The sequence below is a fragment of the Mastigoproctus giganteus genome, chromosome 9 (assembly GCF_048544385.1).
Source record: "Mastigoproctus giganteus isolate SK-2022 chromosome 9, ASM4854438v1, whole genome shotgun sequence".
Lineage (NCBI taxonomy): Eukaryota > Metazoa > Arthropoda > Arachnida > Uropygi > Thelyphonidae > Mastigoproctus > Mastigoproctus giganteus.
The window spans coordinates 175,945,261-175,961,728 of NC_143583.1; the positions used below are offsets into that span (position 1 = coordinate 175,945,261).

A 16,468-nucleotide genomic window follows, 5' to 3' on the forward strand; every position below is an offset into this window, starting at 1 on the left:
GCATTAGCAACTAAGGCCATATTGCTCCGGAAATATGCGGTGGTCATTCCCTGACCTTTCTGCATCCTCTGTATTTGGTGGTCACGGGCTCGAACCCCGGTCTAATCAAGAAGCGTGTGCTATGCAGTGCTGCTCGTGGCCACCTGGCTACAGAGGCGCCGAGCCACAGTACTCCTGTTACTTTGAGCCTGTTGCTTTGCTGTTTTAGTTTGAGGCATGATTTCTGTGTAAATTCAGTTTAACTTGAGAAACACCAAACTGATAAATACCTAAATGGAGTAATATGTATTATACTATTCATATACTATACTTCATTTACATTATATGTATTATGGGGGAGGGAGATTAAAAAAGATTTGTGTTCACCTAGAAGTCTTGTGATAGAAGGTTGAAACAAACGAGCACCATGAATTACACATTTTTAACAGTCACCAGACAAAATGATACATTTCTGCCACATCTCAATATGCTTCAGCAGGCCAGTTTTGTAAAAATTCTCTGACTGTCCTTCAAACCATGATTCAGCAGCAGAAATGTCATCATCAGCAGTGAAGTGTTTTCACGAAGAAAGAACTTCAGGGCAGGAAAGAGGAAGAAATCTGAGGGTGCAAGGTTGGCAGAATAAGCAGGATATTTCAGGGCACAATGTGCACATTGTGCCCTTTCCTTCTGCTAAGACACTTTACTCATATATGTTGATGGATGATTTTCTCCACAGACTCTATACTAATTTGGAGCTCTACAGCTAATACTTTAATGCTAATATTCTGATCTTCCAGGTTAAATATTCAATTTTTGTAACACTCTCTTCGTTACAGCAGTTGCTGGGTGTTCCAGGATTTCTTCATCATGCACTGTGGTTTTTTCACATTTGAATGGTTTATACCAATGTGCAAAAACTCTGTGAACTGGGCAGTCCTCTCCATAAACCACACCATTTCTTCTTGGATTGGTTTTGGTGTCTTCCCTTGCAGAAAGAGGAACAGAATCACTGATCTGTATTTCACTTTATCCATTATGACACTTCACTTCATTTAGAGTTGCAAAATAAAAAAAATGAATTGTCAGATCGAAACTACAATTTGTGTAGTTGTTAGAGATTTCAAGGGTATCAAACAAAAAAAAGTCTTCTTTCTGTTGCAACTACTTCTGGGTGAATACAATCTTTTTGAACCCCCCTTGTATACTATGAAGTTCATGTTATATGTGTTATGCTATCAACTTTACATTATATTTATTATTATTATTATTATTATTTTTTTTTTTATGTGAACCCCAAATACGAGAGGTATTAGAACCTATAGTACTTAGTACCTGTGCTTGGTTTGGAGGTTGAGAAGACGCAAAAAGATATTTGTTGACATTGGACTTGAACTTCTGTAGATTGTAATTTTCAGGAAATACATATGAAGGAAGGTTGTTCCAGAAAACGGCAGTTGAATGAATAAATGAGGAAGATGAAAAGTTGGTTCTGTGGGTTTGATGTTGGACAGTAAATGGATGTTGGCAGGTGGTGGCACGTGTTCGGACTGTTTTGAAAAGAGAGCGGGAATTATAGAAGCCAATTCAGAAGAACAGTGCCCATGGAAGTATCTGTAGACGAGGCATGCAGCAGAAACAGTACGTCTATGAGAAAGCGAGTGGAGAGACTCTGTTAGAGATGAATCATTAATTAACCTAAATGCCCTCTTCTGAATGGAATCAAGAAGCCTGAGAGAGGTTTTGGGGGCACCATCCCAGATGTGGGAACAATATTCCATGGCTGGCCGGATTGCGATTTGTACAGAGTGAGCAGCTGTTTGGAAGAAAAGTAACGCCGAGAGCGAAAGAGAAAACCAAGTTTTTTGATGCAGAGGAAGCAATATTTGTAATGTGCTTGTGCCAAGAGAGATTAGAAGTCAGGGTAATCCCCAAAAGAGATATATCATTTTGCCTAGAAATCGGAGTGTCACTAAAGATAAGCGTAGGAGCAGAAGAATCCTTTTTTGCAAGATATAAGACAAGACTGAGTTTTAGAAGGGTTGAATCAACTGTCTTTGCCCCAGTGGAGAATTACCTGAAGATCGGCATTTAAGGAATTGGTAGCAGATTTTCAAGAAGTTGAAGCTGATTGAGCAGGACAAGGTTTCTCAAAATGGAAAGTGGAATGCAATGTGCTATCATCGGCAAAACTATGGATAGGATTTCCAGTCAATGGAAGAAGGTCATTAATATACAAGAGGAAACGAGTTGGGGAAAGAACTGAACCTTGGGGGACACCGGCATTAGTGGAGAAGTTAGAAGACAGAGAGCCATCTACCATCACTCTCAGTGAACGATCAGAGAGAAACTGGATAACCAATTATTAAAAACAGTTGGCAAACCATAAGATCGAAGCTTGTTTAGAAGACCTTTATGCCAGACACGATCAAAAGCCTTTGAGATGTCAAGAGCAACTACTTGAGTTTCACTGAACCTTTCCATTGAATTAGTCCATAAATGGGTAACATAAGCCAGAATATCACCAGTGGATCGACACTGACGGAATCCATACTGGCGATCGTTGATCAGACGGAAGGTTTCTAGGTAGTTTGAGTTGGCGGTTAATTGATTTCTCCATTACTTTAGAAAGAGTAGAAGTAATTGCAATGGACAATAATTGGGACGATAATTGGATGGGAGGGATTTGTCACCCTTTTTAGGAACTGGCTGGATATGAGCAAATTTCCAAGCAGAAGGAAAAACACCTTTGGAATAAGAAAGTGAAAAAAGGCGGCAAAGGATAGGAGTAAGTTCAGGAGCACAGGTTTTGAGAACAAGTGGAGAAATACCATCAGGACCTGGAGCTTTCTTAGCATCAAGATTCATCAAAATCCTTCTGATATCCTTTTGATGGAAGACCACAGGAGGCATTGAATGGAACGTGTTGGGAATGGTGGGAGGTGTTTTACCAAGATCATTAATACATGAGCTGGAAGAAAAATGGGATGCTAGCAGGTCAGCTTTATCCTTGGCTGAAGTGACAACAGAACCATCTGGTTTGGACAGAGGTGGGAGCAGAGATGGGCAAACGTTGCGGCCAATAGCTTTGGCAAGAGACCAGAATGCTCGGCTACCATTAGGGCAAGAAGCAAGTTTTCTACTCTTAGCCTATTCAAACTCTAGTTTGGACTGATTAATAACTGCTTTACAATTGTTGCGAGCTTTGGGGTAGGCAGAAAGTGAAACTGAAGAATTAGAAATAAGCCAATTACGATATGCAACATTCTTCTCTTGAACAGCCTTAACACATTTATTGGAAAACCAAGGTTTAGATAAAGGATGAGATTTTAAAGTGGAGTGTGGGATAAAGGATTCCATTCCTGCAAGAATAATTTCACTGACACGATCTGAGCAAACGTTGACATCAGAAGTTTTGAAACAGTAATCCGACCAAGTAAAAGAACAAAAGAAGTCTCGCAGGTCATCCCATTTTGCATTCTTGTAATGCCAAACAACACGTGGTTGGGTTTGGTTTGGTTTGGTTTGAATTTTATTGGCGCATTAGCATCTAAGGCTATAATGCGCCAAGACCAACACGTGGTTGGGAATAGACATGAGATAAAGGTTCCATTGGAGAAGAGACAATCACCAAGTTGTGATCTGAAGTGCCTAAAGGACCTCTCACTTCGACCGTGTACTTAGAAGGGTTGTTTGTGAGAAAAAGATCAAGTGTATTGGCTGTATGATTAGGATTGTCCGGTATTCTTGTAGGTAAATGAACAATCTGTGCTAGGTCATTAGTAATTGCAAAAGCCTCAGCATCTCGACCTGCTGGGTCGGTGTGACTAGAAAACGGAAGCCAGCTGGAGTTGTGAACATTAAAATCACCAAGGAAAATTACCTCACTGTTAGGAAAGTTGGACTGGAGAAAGTCAAGTTGCAAAGAGAGGAAGTCAAAGAGCTTCAAGTGATTAGTGGAGTTGGGAGAACGGTAGAGACAACAGATGAATTTGGCACAATGAGGTAGAGAGATTTTAAGCCAGAGAAGATCAGAGAGAGGAGATTCCAAATTGCCAAGTCTCTGACAGGGAATATCAAAACGGACATATGCACAAGTACCACCTTTGAGGCGAAAGGAATCATACAGCGAATAATTTGGGCATCTGAGATGAGCAGTAGTTGAATCAACCGATAACTGAGATCCTGTCAGAAAAAGTACATGGGGTTTGGCAGACTGCAAATGGAAATGGACATCGTTGAGATTAGAATTGAGACCACGTATATTTGTGAAATGAATTAGGAAGTGCTTGGAATGGAACGGAATCACTGATCTATATTTCACTTTATCCATTATGACACTTCACTTCATTTAGAGTTGCAAAATAAAAAAAATGAATTGTCAGATCGAAACTAAAATTTGTGTAGTTGTTATAGAGATTTCAAGGGTATCAAACAAAAAAAAATGTCTTATTTCTGTCGCAACTACTTCTGGGTGAATACAAATCTTTTTTGAACCCCCCCTTGTATACTATGAAGTTCATGTTATATGTGTTATGCTATCAACTTTACATTATATTTATTATGCTAAACTATTGCATTTGTAGTTTTAAATTATAGCCTTACTAGAAATAAAATTTTCTAGCCAAAACAAAAAAATATATGCCAACCTGCATGATAAGAACCTACGAGCTATTTATTTAGCACAATTAAAATGCTACAGTTTCGTTACTGTGCACTAACTTTTTATCTTTTTATCTTTTTATCTGCAGATTGTTATATTGCATGTTCTTAATGCATGTAGAATCACTGTTGATAATCAGATGAAGAGTATTGTTTTCTCTTGTTGCCTGCCCTCTAACATGCTGCTATAGAAAACAGTGATCTATTAAATCCACAAAAGTTTTGCCACTGTGTAAGTTACCAACCTATAAGTTCCAATCAATATTTCAAAAGTTAAAATCGCCCATTATAAGACATTTTGATTTACTGACCCAGTGCATTTCTCTGTATAACTGTTCGTTATACGACCATTTTCATTTTCCCAGTGCATATCTCACACCAAACTCATTCAACATTGCACTGGCTGCCCATATCTGGATGCACTTTAGATTTAATATGTTTTTTAACTGAGAACATACCCCACCCCTGTCCTATCTGTCCTTTAAGTTTATATATGTAGATGTGTTGTTGAGTGAGTGTATGTGCTTGACTGGCATTTCTTTTCTGTCTTGTCTTGGCGGGACCCACTTACCAGAACATTTTTGGTAAGATGGCCCTTTTTTATGGTCAGGGTAACCCTATGCAAAATATTTTCTAGAGACATGTTCTCTAACTCACCCATCTTTCCTCATATCCTTCCTTCCCTGTCTCCTCCCCCAGTGGTGGACTCCTGAACCCATTTTAGTTTATGAGGGTCTTTTGGAGTGCCGTGTAAGGCTGCCTGATGCGGGGAAACCAAATTGCCTTTGGCTCCAGGGTAGGGCTTCTAACATTCTAATTAGGTCCCTTAAAAGTTTTTCTTTCCTGTTCCACTCCTGGAAACTGCCCTGGTTCCATATTAACCTATGGTTATACATATTGTCCTCTCCACTTTGACTGGGATGGGGAACTGGTTGCTGCCCACCAAAATCAAACTGTGAAAACAGACCTCCATTAGACTGAACCCATTTTTAAATGTGGGTCCCTCCTTATTCTTATCTGTTCTGGTAATGACCCTGACAATCTGGCAGTGTTTTTTCTGGGCAAAAAAAGAAAAAAAAAAGTGTCCTTCCCCTCTCCTCTGCCCCATCCAGTGAGAATTGAATGAATGTTGAATGAATATGAGTGAATGTCCCACTTGTGAAGGTTATAAATGTTTCCTTTGAATACATTTCCAATAACAAAAATTCTACGAATAGTACATTGGTGGGCTAAGGTATGTATTTATAGAGTGAATGAGGGGCCACGTGTGTTAAAACTTTGTGATGGTCAGTGAATGCTATGTGCAATGTTAACAAAAAAAAGTGTAATGTTCATTCAGGTGCTGTCTTCTTGCCTTGTATATGGTTGCATGCAAGAATGAGAGACTGATGGGCAAATCATAGGTGGATGGTAAATGTACCATCCCTTGTTTGTGCACCTGAATTGGAGCAAAAAAAATGTATATTGTGATTCTCTGCATCATGCTGGTATGACAGGTTTATGATCGGTTGGCATGAGTGTGTCGTGGCCTTGTGATGGACAGGTCTTCCCCCCAGAATGATTGCAGTGGAGGAAAACTACTATGGAAGCCCCACCCCACCACTGCTCATGTCATTCTAACTCACCTTGAGGGCATGGCACAGGATTTTGTCACTGACTCCAGCTGGTCTGGCCAGTGCAGGTCTATTCACTGATAGACAGATGGCAATCACCCCTACATAGGGTACCCTTGCCCTATAACTTTCATTTTCCCATTCTTTCACCCAAGGGCTCTGCTCCCTCCCCTCCTCACTTGGTTGGGCCCATACTTACCCTTAATGCTATCACTGCTCTTAACGGCTCCCCATAGAGGGTGGACTGCCTTTGCAGAGGTGTTCCTCTATTCCCTATTCTTCTTCTATTTCCTGGTGGAAATCTCCCCATCATCCACCCATTTACCTTCCCCTTTTTTTCCCAAAACTCAAACTGTCAGGCCTCACTTGCCAAGTGAGTTTTCTGTGACCAAGTGATACACAACAATCTGTAGAGCTTTACATTGAATACCTATTCCTGTTTATTTAGTTTGATATTTAGTGACTTTGCTTTCGTGTGATTAGCTCTTATCTTACAAGTTGTAAGTGAAGGCAGGGAAAGGAAATCCATCTGATGTGGTCGAGTGGTCAGGAGTGCGAGTGCAGTAGCCCACACTTTTTGAATGGACTGGGGTTCAATCTCGTGACTGCCAAATACGATTAACATTTGTATTGATTAATTTATTGTAAACTTCACTGACCTGGTAGTCATGCCAGAGTAAAAACAAGAACCTTTCTCTTACTAAACTTCACCAATCTAATAGCTACTTGGTCAACCTAGTGTTACTGTTCCTCCCTCCATGTGGCGGGGCTGAAAACCTTGGCAGAAATGCTCTCTCACCATTATGGATCCATGGAGCTATCTCACCTGACAAGACAACAGGATGATGAGAACCCTTCTAGTGCAAAATGACAAAAGGACACAGGCCAAAACAACTTTCTCATCTTACATTCACCGATTGAAAAGCCAATTAGTAGTCTTTTTTTCATTTCTTATCCGTAATGCTTAGAGAATGCTGCTGGTCCACCAAAAATGGTCTAACTGCTTAAATTAGGGGATGCTTGTGGAAACCACACATGCAAGCACTCTGAACTACTCAAAATGACCACATTTGGAGGAACACCCATGTCCCCTCATGCTACACTAAACACAAGTAAAGGAGTCATAACTGAGTGGGATCTAATGAATGTTACTGATGAAGAAATTATGCAGGAGCCACAGGAGGACATATGCCTCCTGTCCAAAGACCACACCAATTTGCTCAATCTTTTCAGTGTCCAAACTGCAAAGGTAATCATTCTGCCAACTTGAAAGATTGTGACGTATGGAAAAGGGAGAAAAAGATTCAGAAATACAAAATAGAGCAAAAAGTTACTTATACAGAAGCAAAACAGTAAACATCACCACTTACAGCCACATTCACACGTGCAGAATCTTTGAAATAGCAGAGACAAAAGACAGCTGTGGTTCAAACCAATGTCTCAGTCTCCCCCAACATCTCAATAGTGGACCGGGTATACACAATACTAACTGCAACACCAGCTACCTCAGCAAAGTCAGCCTCTAATCAAGCCATCAACACTCCGATCCCACATCCGCCAGACCCAACTTCTATATCAGAACCAGTCACAAAGTTGAAAGGTAAAGAACCAAAAGGCCAGGAAAAATTATAGCCTTATTTTTTTAATTATAAAACAAATTATAAATTAAATTATAAAACATGGTCATTAAAATGCTATGGAATATATAGACAAGACTCTCCACCGATGCTCATGGTTGAGTGACCATTGTGACTCCAGAGTCCCGTGTAAACACATACACTTGCAGACGTCCTTAGAAGCAGTAGCTGTATGAATCTCAATCCAGTTTACACTTACGTTGGTTTCATTATATCTTTCTCCAAATGAGTACTACGCATACAAAGACCTTGAAAATTTGGTGGCTCAGCTACCACCTCCTCTATCATGGATGATGTAACCAGACATCATCCCTTGTGGAGATCCCCTCAGATAAAAGAGTTCAACTGATTGAAAAATTATTGGATGAGCAAAGCCTTTTGCACTTGAACACCAGTGCTATGACTTATATTCATTTGCCTACAGAAACAGCCTCATGTATTGACATCTCAATATGCTCTTCAATCTTATATCCACTCATTGAATGGACAATTTCAAATAACCCTCTTAACAGTGATCGCTTCCCTGTGGTCTTTAAAACACTCACAAATGATATGTGGGGTAGATGGGCTGAGAAGTGGCAACTGAAATTTAACATTGACAAATGCAAAGTACTGCACATGGGTAGAAGTAACCCCAGAGGAACATACCAACTGTGTGGTACTACACTTAGGGTGAGGTGCCTCCATAGCCAGGTGGGCAGGAGCAACAGTGCGTAGCACATGCTTCTTGATTAGACCAGGATTCGAGCCCGTGACCACCAAATACGGAGGATATGGAAAGGTCAGGGAATGACTACCTCATATCCCCGGAGCAATATGGCCTTAGTTGCTAATGCTCCTAAAAACCAAATAACAACAATAACAACAACACTTAGGGTTGTAGAAAATGAAAAAGACTTGGGAGTAATTGTGCAGTCAGACATGAAGTTTTATGAGCAATGCAGACAGGCTGCAAGAGCAGGTCATAGGGTTTTGTCAATGATATACAGAAATTTTTCTAGCAGGGAATAGGAGGTGATTATCCCTTTGTATTAGGCAATGGTCAGGCCATGCCTTGAGTACTGCGTATAGGTCTGGAGGCCTAATTTTAGGAAGGCTGTAGGTTTGTTTGAGCGTGTACAGAGAAGGGCAACAAGATTGGTGAGGGGAAAGGAGGGATCCTCTTACTAAGAAAGGCTTAAGTTCTGCAAATTGCAGCGGCTGGAGACTAGGCACCTGCGAAGTGATCTGATTGAGGTGTATAAGGCCTTGAATGAGTTGAGCACGCTGAATTCTGATAGGATTCTTCCACTTGCTCAGATTACGAACTTAAGGGGGCATAAATTCAAATTGAGGAAAGACAGTTGTAGAATAGACGTGTGGAAATTTGCTTTAGCCAGCAGGTGGTTAATTGCTGGAACAAACTTCTATCTGTCTGTGGAAGTTGATAGCTTAAATAAATTCAAGGGAGAACTGGACAAAGTTTTGGAGGAAATGGTTGAGTGAATTTTTTTATTATTATTTTTTTTATTTATTTATTATTATTTTTTATTTTTATTATTTATTTATTTATTTTTTTGACTGATGCTACATAAGCTTATACGCTTGCTTTCTTGCATCACATGCCTCTGTTACTATTACTATATCCCCCACCACGTAATAAAAAGGTGGAAATTCCAGAAAGTTGACTGGAATAAGTATACAATCCTTGCACAATAAATGTACAGATCATCTCTTCTCGGGCGCCTCCGTAGCCAGGTGGACAGGAGCAGCAGTGCGTAGCACATGCTTCTTGATTAGACCGGGGTTCGAGCCCGTGCCCACCAAATACAGAGGATGTGGAAAGGTCAGGGAATGACCACCGCATATCCCCGGAGCAATATGGCCTTAGTTGTTAATGCTCCTAAAAAAAACCAAATAACAAATCTCTTCTCGGTCAATAGACACTTGCATAGTGCACTTCTCAAGCCAAATGATAACTGCAGCCAAAGCTTCAATATCTGAAACAGCTGGGAAGACCCAAAATTGTGCCAAAATTTGTCAATGATATACAGGAATTTTGCTAGCAGGGAATACACCAACTGAATCTTATGATGAGAAATGCAGATTTTCAAGAATATTCTTTTCGAACCTCATGTCAATACCAGCATTTTTCTCGAGATCACCACAGCGTCTCTCTGTTCTCAGAAAGCATATGGACAGCCTTATTGCCCGACCTTCCCCAACAAGATGGAACTTCAATAAATGCACTGTGAACAGCATTTATGAAAATTTTGAACCTTTAAAAAAGTGCATGGAGGGAACTACAAGCGACAGCAAATGCAGATAAGACGATTTCAGAAGCAAATGGAATTTTGCACATCTTGAGTAATGAAAAATTTGAGTTCTGGTTAGAACTTTTCCATCAGATAATGCCTCACATGGAAGTTATTTATAATCAAATGTAATCTCAAAAAATTGAGGCAGTTAAAATACATGAACATATAGTAAACTTTAAGAATGCCATTCTAAAAATCAGGAATTCAATGTACTGTGAAAATCCTTCAAAAACACTCATGATTGAAATGAAGGAAGTACACGACTATATAATTGTTGACATAGGTGAGAGATATTCTTTTACAAAGAAATTAATTGCTGCTAAATTGTTTAACAAGGAGAACTTTGTTATTTTTTGTACGAAAATGCCCATGGAAGAGGTACAGGAGACTGCTGAGTTGTTGTTGTTATTTGGTTTTTAGGAGCATTAGCAACTAAGGCCATATTGCTCAGGGATATGCGGTGGTCATTCCCTGACCTTCCCGCATCCTCCATATTTGGTGATGACGGGCTCGAACCCCGGTCTAATCAAGAAGCGTGTGCTACGCACTGTTGCTCCTTCCCACCCGGCTACGGAGGCACCTAGACTGCTGAGGCATATCCCATGATTGAAAGAGAAAAAACTTCTTATGGAATTACAAGTTTTCTATAGCAGACATGATCTACACAATTATTGAAAATTAACTGACTTGCTGAAATTTATCTCAGAAAATAATCTAGCTGAAGTTCTTGGTGAACTTACAAAACTCATAAAAGTTCTTCTGACCATTCTGATGACTACTTCAGAGCCCGAACGCTGCCATTCGACATGAAATAGAATAAAAACAATTTTAAGAGCACTATGAATCAGGAAAAGCTAAATGCTCAAGCAATGCTTTCAATAGAGAAAAGCTTGGGCAACAGTGCACCAAACTTGAATGAAAAAGTTATTAATCTATTTTCAACGAATAAAAAAGAATAAAAACCGAAGAATGGATTTTGTTTTTAAATAAAAGTTCAAGAGTGTTAATGGTAAATGTCTAAGCTTTTCTCTTATTATTATTATTATTATTACTGTGTATGTCTACATGTCTTATAACCAAGGCAATTTAATGTAACTTTAAGATGCAGCACCCCCAAACATCAGAGTCACGAGCTGCCACTGCATTCAACATGCCTTTCTCACTAAGCTTAGTCATTTCTAGCTTTTGATTTAAAGTAAGAGGCTTGCGACTCTTCTTTTCACTAGCACTACACTTGGGGGTCATTGTACTGCAATTAATAATTACAATAATAACAACAACAACAACACAAGTAAAAAGTTTGAAAAATTTTTGAAAATTGCCAGAATGTGATGCTGAGGTAACAAAATGGTGCCGGTTGACTCGATTCAGCTTGGAGTGAGCTGATGTGAGCGTCACTGCTGAAAACCCCCTTAAGAGCAAGGCAAGTGCTGAAAATGATAAACATGAATATAATTGAAAAGCGCTGTATTAGTGAAGTGCCTTAAAGCAAGGTACGCCTGTACTCAGATAGGTGCTGCAGTAGTTCTGCCAAGTGCTGCTGTCTTCCAATCACTTTCAAATGAATACAGTTGCTACTCAGCTTTGTTTGCAATATTAATGGACTTTGTATGCATTGAGAAGTCCTTGTTGCAGAAACACCTACAGTAAATTCCGTGTACTTACTGATTCACTGAGTGTAATACATGCCCTCCAATGAAAACATACACACCCATATGTCCATTAGTGTGTGAAATTAAAGCTCAACTAATGAGACTAAAAGACAAAAAAGAAAGTAAATTTTGCTGGATACCCAAACATTCAGGTACCCTAGGAAACAAAAGCTTTGATTGAGCAGCCATATGTCCAATAACTTCACATCGCTTACGCTGTCAAATTCCATATTCCATTCAAACTAATCGGCAAGGTTAAGTTATTCTAGCAAGAATATGTATCGGATGCACTCACCTCACACATTTGTACCTACTTAGAAAGGATGATCCACTAGAATGTCCATACTACTGCTGACAACTTACTATAAAACATTTGCTTATAGAATGTCCAATTTGTTAAATGGCATGACAAACTGCCTTCCAACTCTCTGTACATCAAACAGGATTCTCTGACTCAGTCACAAATTCTAGGTGAAAACTCTAACATAGACAAACTTTTTTGCTTTCCTGGAGCTAACAGGCTACTTCATCTGCATATAATACACTTCATAACGAAGAAACCTCAGTACGCATTACACCACAGTCACGTGCAATATGGCCAAAGTTGCTGTTGCGCCAAACACACCCAATCAAACTATCACCCCGTGTTCGTTTCCAGTAAAAAAAATTCTTTCCATTTTTTTTTTTTTTTTTACCCTTTGGGCCCTACCGTCTAGTAGGCACTGCCAGGGTTCACCCCACCAGAGACTTACGCAACCCTGCTGCCTGGCTGGCCAACCATGTGGAGAAGGATGGGCAGTGGTGGTATCATGGCCTTCCAAGGGTCCAAGCAAAGAGGCCAGATGAACACAGTCCAACACCCCAACCATACATTACACTACATAGACTACACTATAATCTACACTTTTTCTGGCCTTTACAGAATCTGTATTGCATTACAAAAGATCATTGCGGAGTTTGGTGGAAACCCTGGGGGGGATACAAGACCTGTAATACTGTCCTTTCTGTACCTCGAATGGGGAAACTGTGGAGACTGCATACAACAACATCTGTCCTTTCTGTACATTGTGTTCCCCCATATTCCAGTTCTGCATCCCTTATGTCTGAGTTATTATTATTATTGCTCTTATATTATTTCTCCCTGATTGGGGTATTCCACTCCATGACAGGTACTGCGACCAAGTACATGGGGTTGGTTGTAATGTCTGGTGTTACTGTTTTGGATTTGCAATTTTCTGGAGTTCCTATGTAGAGTCTTTGGCACCATACCAGTGGTTGACATGATGACCGGGATGGTCGTTACTTCTTGCATATGCCACAGTTCCTTGACCTCATGTCTCAGGTTCGTGTACTTCCTAATTTTTTCCTCATGGGTTTTCTGGCCATTGCTAGCATTGGGCACTGCTGTGTCAATCAGGTAGGTAGCCTTTTCCATCTTGTCCACAAGGATGTCCACTCTGTTGTGCGGGTTGGTCTTATCCGTTATTATGGCACAGTCCCAGTACAGCTTGTGGGTTGGGGTCTCTAGTACTGCCTGGAGTTTGTACTTATAGTATGGCACACTTTCTTTGGTCAACTGGTATTTCCTCGCTAGCTTCTGATGTATTATCCTGGCTACGTAGTCATGTCTACGAGCGTACTCAGTCTAGGTCAGTGGTTCTCAACCTTTTGTGCTTCATATACCCCCTGGAAATTGTATGTAACTGGTGTACCCCTTGTATAGATAGATAAAACTATAGTTATAGTATAACAATGGGAATAAAATAAAACAGATATATATATATATATATACACACACATTAAATTTTGTATTCATAAATTACATATATCGATAAACACAAAGAGTGACAAACAATTTAACGCTTCTATTCCTGTCCATGTAAAGCCAAATTGTAAATATGATTCATGATATTTACGTTTTTTAATTTTTTTATCACTTGATTGTTTAATTTGTAACGTTCTTTTAGTTACTGCTGAATCCACCTCTTTACTCATGTGGGATGATGACGTAGTCGTAGATGTAGAAGCAATTGGCTCTGGCTCCATGTTACTTTTCTTCTTAATTACCCATTTATCCATGTTTCGGGGCACTTTAGAAACACAATCATTTAACTTCACAGTAAACTGAAGACTAAAAATAACTTTAAGCACAGCAAGTGAAATAAATCACAACAAATACATAGAGCAGTAAGAAGGCACATTCACTCACTTAGAATGGATGTTTTGACTGGGAAATCAGCTGTTCGGGTAGGTTCGGCTCTTAGGTAGGGAAGGGGAGTAGGATTGACAAACGTATACAGACATGAACTGCAACGCAGCGCTTCGTCACTCAGTTCTCAGAAATTAATCAGTAGCAGTGTTGCCAACTTAGCAACTTGTTACTAGATCCAGCGACTTTTGAGCTCTCATGGCAGGCGCCTCCGTAGCCAGGTGGGAAGGAGCAGCAGTGCGTAGCACACGCTTCTTGATTAGACCGGGGTTCGAGCCCGTTACCACCAAATACGGAGGATGCGGAAAGGTCAGGGAATGACCACCGCACCGGAGCAATATGGCCTTAGTTGCTAATGCTCCTAAAACCAAATAACAACAACATAACAACAACAGCTCTCATGGCGTACCCCCAAATGTTTTACCACATACCCCCTTGGGGGTATGTGTACCCCATGTTGAGAACCACTAGTCTAGGTGATCACCTTGCATCCCCCTGTGATGTGTTGGATCGTTTCTGAGGCCAGGTGGCATTGTCAACATGTGTCATTTGACATTTTGGGCTCCTTTGCAATGTATTTTCTTTATTATTATTAGCCATATGGTGCAAGGAAGCCTGAGGCTTATGCTGCACCAGCCAAAAAATTTCCCAAGTTACCCTGAGAGAGAGAGAGAGAGAGAGAGAGAAGTAGAAAGGAATCACCAAGAAAAAGAAGAATGATGATATCCAGCTCAGGATCATAGGTGTGCCAAGCCCATACTCACCAGATGTGAGCCCCTGAAGTTTCTCCATGCACTCTGATATGTCCACATTTTATGACTTAATCAGTATTTCAAATCCATCATATTTATTCACTGTGTTCTTAGCATTAGTGTACATGCAAGTATACATGCATTTTATATCTGTATGTATGTAAAATTCATTTTAGAATTCCTTGTGTTTTAGGTACTCTGTGGGTGATATCTCTTCATACTGATGCCACCAAAGACTGTTGCTTTTCCATTATTCCTCCAGGTAAAAATTTGGTGTGATACTTGAAAATTTTATACGATCAACTGTGTTGAAATTCTGTGCCACATTCTTCACCACAGATCTATATGATGAACTGTGGTGAAGAATGTGACATGGATATTAATCATTACAGGAGCCATATTCCGCTTATCATTTATATTTGTGCTATTATTATAATTGTTAACTTAAATACCAGTTTCCACTAAGGCCAAAAATGTTTATCATTCATCATTTTGTTGTTTTGGTTAGAACTTATATTCAGTATTTAGCTGCAAAATTTGGAGTTGCTTGAATTGATATTATTTTAAGTTATTTTTGATTAATTAATTTTTTTTTCAAATATTGTATTGATTTCTCATCAAAAAAAAAAAATAAATAAAATAAAAAAATTAAACATGACACCAAACTTGAGTATTCATGTGTAACTCTTTGGTAACAACTTGGCTGCAACTGCCTCTTTCAAATTCTGTGGATGGCTGAACTAAACCAGGATTAAAAGCAGTAGCAAATTAGCCATCATTATGGGCATCACTAAATTTATTATAGACTTGATATGTGTAGATATCTATCCTTGCTTATAGGTAATTAGGGACCTGTAACCTTAACTTCTCTGCCAGGGAAATTAATGGTTGAAGAAGTAATACGGGATCGCCTTGACAGGAACACAATTATATGTAATTTCCAGCATAGATTTATTAAGGAGGGATCTTGTCTGATGAATCTGATTAAGCTACCATGAGGTAGCCGCAAAGGAATTAGATGTGAAAAATAATTTTTACATTTGCCAATTGTGGTCCTAGGATTAGTGTTTAGTGTTTTCCCCGTAGTTTTGGGGTAACCTGCGTGAACGCAAATGTGCACATTGTGAGATTGAGTCCATATGCTGCTACAAAAAGTGTTTAGCCCATTGTTAGTTGCTGTGCTGTGCTGTGTTGTTTTGTCAGCTGCAATGAAACAGTTACAACGAAGTTGTAAACTCTTCTAGCCTTGGCTGTCCAGGTATAAATGGACATTTATTTCAAGAAAGCTTTTGTTTCACATAAATGACTACTATGAAAATTGTAGCATTTTTGCATCAGGGAAAGGGTACTGTTATGGATAAAGGGATGATTGAGTGGCAGGAGAAGAGAATGGATATTAACAGCCACTGCTCTTCATGTAGTGATGTTATTAACAGAGTTCATTGGGATTCGGTGTTGGGCCCTGTATTGTTTCCAATATTTATTGACAATATGAGAGAGGCATATCAAGTCTAATATCTAATTTTCCAATGATATACAGGATTGACAGGGTGGTAAATAACAGTATTCTGAGTATGCTACTCCAGCAATATGTGGATAAATTGTGGCCGGGCTGAAAAGTGTTAGTTGAGCTTTAACATTGATAAATACAAGGTACTGTATTTGGA

At 39.6% G+C, this 16,468-nt stretch overlaps 1 protein-coding gene across 1 annotated transcript in view; it reads left to right on the forward strand.

Annotated features, from left to right (window-relative positions):
- LOC150080902 (ribonuclease P protein subunit p40-like) overlaps nt 1-16,468 on the forward strand; it is a 105,478-nt gene that overhangs the window by 16,685 nt on the left and 72,325 nt on the right. The window contains exon 3 of the mRNA XM_090380848.1: nt 14,995-15,063. Coding sequence (XP_090236974.1) covers nt 14,995-15,063 — 69 coding nt within the window. The remainder of the gene's footprint in view (nt 1-14,994; nt 15,064-16,468) is intronic.